Source organism: Ornithodoros turicata, unplaced genomic scaffold (assembly GCF_037126465.1).
Source record: "Ornithodoros turicata isolate Travis unplaced genomic scaffold, ASM3712646v1 ctg00000843.1, whole genome shotgun sequence".
Classification (NCBI taxonomy): domain Eukaryota; kingdom Metazoa; phylum Arthropoda; class Arachnida; order Ixodida; family Argasidae; genus Ornithodoros; species Ornithodoros turicata.
The window spans coordinates 23,411-29,421 of record NW_026999404.1 but is presented as its reverse complement, the minus strand read 5'-3'; the positions used below and the strand labels follow the sequence as shown (position 1 = coordinate 29,421).

At 46.4% G+C, this 6,011-nt stretch overlaps 1 protein-coding gene across 1 annotated transcript; it reads left to right on the top strand.

Annotated features, from left to right (window-relative positions):
- The first annotated feature begins 4,746 nt into the window (after positions 1–4,746).
- Positions 4,747–5,496, top strand: LOC135375210 (RWD domain-containing protein 3-like). The gene has a single exon (XM_064607925.1). It carries the CDS (start codon positions 4,747–4,749, stop codon positions 5,494–5,496), a length of 750 nt encoding a protein of 249 aa, XP_064463995.1.
- Positions 5,497–6,011: the final 515 nt, after the last annotated feature.

Below are 6,011 nucleotides of genomic sequence, written 5' to 3'. Positions count from 1 at the left end.
AACGTGATTTATTATTTTTATTTTTATTTATTTTTAAGCACGCTCTATACAAACTTAGATTCACGCACAGTCAGCTGCATGATAACTGCTGTACGAGTACGTCAAGTAGCGATAGCGAAATTAGTTCTTTTCTTTCTTTTCTTTTTTTTTTTAAGGAACAAAAAGGCTGGAGGCAGAATACGGAAAAGTACATTGGTTTTATTATTGCAGTAACATGGAACGATACACTGGAGCGAAGTCGCTAAATGCTGACAACGTTGGCGTCAATGAGATACATAGAGATCTAGATAGATAGAAACGTTGAGGGAAGTGCCTAAGGACGAGGAACCGCTGATATTCCGAACAGAGACAGTTCTTCTTCTGGGCACCGTCCCCACCGTCCTCCCTCTGGGCGCAGTCCCTGTTCCAAGTATTGGCGGGATTGATTTTCTACCCTTCTAGATAGACAGGAAAGTATGGCAAGACCAGCTCCCGTGGCATAGTGGTTAGGATGATCGCTTTCCACGCCATGACTGATAGGTGTCACGGGTTCGAATCCTGTCACCTGCTGTGCTGTCTGAGGTTTTCCCTGTGTTTTCCGAAGACTTTCCAGACGAATGTCGGCACAGTTCCCTCTGAAGTCGGCCCAGGACTTATACTAACCCCCCTGTCCCCCAAGCCTTGCTGCTGTCCTCTCTCCATCTGTCCACGTCTGTACGCCGCTCATAGCCACAGTTGCTTCGCGGCACTAACACGAAAAAAAAAAAGTATGGCAAGCATAGAGGAAGGCATGAAGGCGGCCACCACAATCTAAGCAAGAAATCTACATAACCGTGCATTCACACGAGCGACAATCCCACGGAATATTCTAGTGGAAGAAAGCAAACAACTTCTCATGGGCCAGAAGTTCCGCCGTGTTTACTATTCAGCGCTCCCACGACACCTGAATATCGGGAGTGGAATACTGCGCGCATAGCAGACGACAGCACCGGCCCTGTCGTCTGCTACGGAATCTCTTGTGGCTGAGCGCTGAGCCGCAGGATATTCCTCTAGCACAAAAAGAGTTGAGCGCGCGCTCTCACGTGATATGACTGGCGTGATGTTGAATCTCTCGTTAGCAAGCGATGTCGTTATTTTGAAGTTGGCGCGCTCCAAATGTCACGCAGCGGCACGTGAAAAGCGTTTGGTTGGCCACTATTTCAAATAAACGTTGCGATTGGCCTTCGCACGACCTCTGTGTGGCCGACAACGGCCCTTTCACCATCATCACCACCATCACCACTTTCAGAAGCACCACCGCCGCCTTCGCTCGAGCGTTCGTGACTGGTTAGCGTGCTGGCCATGTCACATCGAGACATGGGAGGTACCCTGGTTCGAATCGCGGTGCCGGCTGTGCTGTCTGCACTCTCAAAAATGAGTTTCACTACATAGCACGCTCCTAGCCAACCATCATCCCAAATGACAACGTTCTCGCCCCTGATTTGTTGAAATCGGTAGGCGGAGCCTATTTTGTATCATTATGCACGCGCATAATGGCGGTTGCCATGTTGATTGGTTGAGGACGTGTCATAGATAGATAGTTAGTTCCAGTACGTAGACTCTTTTAAGACAGGGTGGACGCTTATTTCAAGCAGAGCTCGAGGTAACTCGTTACTACTAAGTTCCTTTTTTTTTTCTTGGTAACTTGTAACTTAACTCGGTACCTTTGTGCTGTGGTAATTAACTTTCAGAGGAACTCGTTCCTTTTTCAGGTAACTTTGCTAAAGTAACTTAAGTTGCAAGTTACCTTTAACTCGCTTTTCACTCACGTCCACACATTTTCTTGCTTGCTCTCCGGTTCCTTTATGGCATTTTTTGCCATAAAACGTGATATTCAATCAATGACAGTATTTCATTCAGGAAGTAAGAACCGCTGCCTTTGAAATGAAGCTGAACCATCGTGCGCCCTCAGGGAGTAAGATGCAAAGCGTTCGAATAGACCTCTACCAGAGAAACGTCATCATGACATTGGTAGACAGACTGAAACCGAAACAAATCGGAAGGAGAGGGCTAGGTTCCACGAACGGGCACTTGTTCGCTGCCTCCCATTGAAAGAAAAGTAGGACCGAGGGTCACGTCCCTTTATCGTAATCTCCTCAAGACCGTGGCTTTTGAGCGCGACCTTGTTCACCTCTATAGCTTCGAGCGTAGTTCAATTCTACCAAATTTTGGCACTGTCGAACACTATGACGTCATTTGTTTACAAACAGGGAGAGGTCTATTGTTGGACGTAAACGATAACGATCTAAGCGTGTTGCACTCCTCCGCAGGCAACTCAAGGTCTAACTCAACTGCTCACGCGGGCTGCACCTGCGTAATGTTATTTTGTGTCCGAAGTAACTTGGAAGCAACTCGTTCTTTTTTTTACGTAACTCAGTAACTGCGAGTTACATTTCAGGCTCAAGAACTTCGTTATTAACTTAGTTACATTTTGCACACGGTAACTTAACTTGTAACGAGTTCTTTTTGACGGGTAACTTCTCAATCTATGATTTCAAGTGCCTCAGGATCAGGACTCAGGAGTAACTTCTGGCTCTTGCCAGAAAGTTTCGCACTGCACTATTCCGTAGTCACCACACTACACCATTGCAGGCAGTCAATTGCTGTCAACCAAAGTTGGGCGCATTTCATTGCTTGTCGTTTCCTATGGGGGCCGCCCACAACATGGAGGTATTGTCTTGGAACGGCGAAGCGGAGACCGTAACCCACAATTTCGTGACAAATTTTTTTCATAAACTGCAGTTTCATTCTGTAAGTATAGCATGTATGTAGTATAAGCATTTAATCCACAAAAGGATGAAAATTACTCCTTATTTTCTTAGAGTGTGTCCGCTCGTCACATATTCATGACGGTTCCGGAGGAGACAGATACGGGAGTTAACCGTTCTGTTACAGAAACGGATATCGCACACTCGAAATACCTGAAACGGAAACGAATATTATTTCCGGTAATAATTCGGGTACTGCGGTACCCGAATTATTACGATTTTTTCCCGCGTGATTTACATAAATTTATGAAATAAAGCTGAATGAAGCGAGTTAAAATTAACTGAGGAAGTCAAGCTAAAATGAGCTCTCAAACTGAAACATATAAGTAAATAGTATGCAGTAAAGAGAGGAAGCATATAGTTCTTTTCGCTCATGGTGACTTGCAAGTCACAACTTCACAAGCGAGAGCAACAGTCGTGAAAACCATACCATTCTACGCACTATACTTTTGAATAAATATTCGGTGTGGCGTGCACGTGTCCCTGAAGTCCTCCCAAAATATTCCAGAATATATATGTGGAACTATTTTAATATATAAATTTTGTGCCAGACACAAGGCTTCGAACCCGGGAGGGGGGGCGGAACCGAAACCAACAATGGTGGTAACGGAAACTGAAACCGAAACAAATATGGGCCACCAACGGAGGCGGTAACGGAAACCAAAAAGGTTCCGTGGTTAAAACTGGTATCAGAACAAAAATTGTTTGATAGCTGTGCGAAAGAGTTTGCCATTGCGGCTTCTAGAGGTGTCTTATCGCGGACAAAATAAATCCGAGAACAGTGCTACTAACGACAGTCCTTTCTCTCCTACCATCCACTGGATATATAATTCGCACAAAAAGTATGACTGCAGCGCTCAATCCCGGTTGGCTAAATTCGATCAGTGTAGAGATAATTCGATGCGTCGAGGAAAATAACCGAAATGCGCCTATTGGACAACGGGGAGCACCGTGCGTAACGCTGTCCAATAGGCGCGTTCCGATTACTTATCTCGACGCATCAAGTATCTCGACAATCAGCGAACATAGTCTCCCTGGAGCGATCCTTCCCTGGACGGTCATATCGCGCCGCCCGTCTCGCGTCTTGACTGGTCGCTTTCGCTAGCAGACGATTCTAATGCTAATGGCCACCGCTGCGCGCATTCTTATAAACTTATTCATTTCAGCAAATTCGCGCTTCCCAAACGAAATTATTTGCGGAGCGGTGTCTGAGGGTAGTATGCGTTCATATCACGCAGTAAAAAAGAAAAAAGAAACATGTTAAAAGTGCCCTCCATACTCCTTTAATCCCTGCCTATAGCCGATGAGAGACATCACGACATGCCTATTATACCCATGGACGATTTCAACTTGGACTTGACGGTTAGTAAGAACTCCCAATAAACCTCTCCCTGTTTGTAAACAAATGACGTCATAGTGTTCGACAGCGCCACCAATTTGGTAGAGTTGAACTACGCTCAAAGCTAGGGGCGAACAAGATCGCGCCCGAAAGCCACGGTCTCGAGGAGCACTTCTGTTCCAGTGCAAAACACTTGGATGTACGTCATGCAGGGCGAAAGGGATGGAAAGCTCCAAATGATCGCTGTTGCAATAAAGCAAAAGGTAATTCACACTCATTGGAAACACGCCCCTTTTCAGTGGCTGCGCGTGTTTCGTAAAACGGTAGTATAGTGTGATAGGGAACGGATGGATTGGATCGGATTCAGCTGAATCGGCTTGGATAGCATGTAGCCTTATTTGGACGGACAGGTAAACCACGACTTTGTGGGATTACTGTACCGTAGAAAGCGATGTTAAATTTCCTCTTTGTTGCCCTTGTATCTTCCTGCGATCTCTGTGATGCTCGCCCCCGTTTTGAAACAATAGCTATTGGTTCCACCAATAGATGGCGGGGCGGAGCAGCAAGAGTCAATAAACGCTATGAGCCGAGTCGTGGCCAAGTGTTTCTAGCCATCGAGGTATGGATGTCGAAGACTTGCAAGCTATAAGTTCAGTTTACTGTGGCGAAGACGAATTCGTTCTCATTACCAACGACCGAAACTGCACTGTCTTCACTGTCAAACTTCCTGCGGGCAACACTGAGAAAATATCTGTTTCTGCCACGTTCTCAGTGAACCAACGTGACTGGAACGTCCTATTTCAGGATGCGCAGTTCAGCAGAAATTCTCTAACGCGCCTCAAGACCAGTTTTAATGCTTGGCGTTCTCCGGAACACACTGTATGGGACGGCTTCAACTGGATCACAGAGAACGCAGCGTCATTCCTGGACCGACCAGAGAGCCTTGCACGCTCTGAACTTCAGGACGGCTGTTTCGCAGTCTTAATTCAACTGGATCACGTTCGTGACGTGAAGAGATACGCCAAAGTATTACGATCAATCTGCGATAGTTCCGGCTTGACTGCGAGGATGCTGTTTAAACCTCAAGGTGGCCCGTTGTTAGTAGGACGTGCCAGGCACCAAGAGGACGTCAAGGAGTTCTTGAGAGCCCTCAAGAGCCGTAACCTAGACGTTGACTCTAAAGGCATGCCTTGCAAAGAAAAATTATCTTCCGTTTTGTATCAAGGTCCCGTGCAAGTTGACGAAGGCTGTTATGAAAGTAACGTTTTTGATGTCACACATTGCAGATCCTTCGCAGACGTGGAGTCTGAGTTTAAAACCCTGGGCTTAGGTTATTTATACTCGAAGCATGTGACACCGGAATTGTTATGATGCACGTTTCTCGGGGATAGGGAAAGGGTGTTATCTCCCTCGCCACGCCCATTGGAGCGGATGTCTTGTTTTAGCCTCCCCTATCACTCCGCATCCTTGGAAATAAATTGTACGTTGGCAACGGTACTGTTTTCATGCATCCAATGGATGAATGCTAAGGTCATTTCGAGCAGTGTGTGTGTGTGCCGGTGGGCATCCTCTGTCTTCTGCGTCGGTTGACGTCAGCACTGACGCAAATGCGTCTTTTGTGTTTTTATGCTCTCGTCATTCGACCGTAGGACGGCAGTGGCATTGGAATCCAGCCCGTTCATGTGCTTGAAAATCATCCAGGTACGCGTCAGACACCTGTCGCTTTTTCTGCCGTGTGGGCTTTGTTGAGAAGGATACGAAAGTCAATAAATAAATCAACAAAAGATTGTACAATTGTCGTGCTTCGAATCTGCCTCCAGTCCAGAGAAGAGCGGGACAGCTGATCGAAATTTCCCGGCCCCCTCCGTCTTCTGCATCAAAACGAA

What these genes read in the sequence shown, in the direction of transcription:
- LOC135375210 (XM_064607925.1), top strand. Translation starts at nt 4,747, where the DNA reads ATGGATGTCGAAGACTTGCAAGCTATAAGTTCAGTTTACTGTGGCGAA.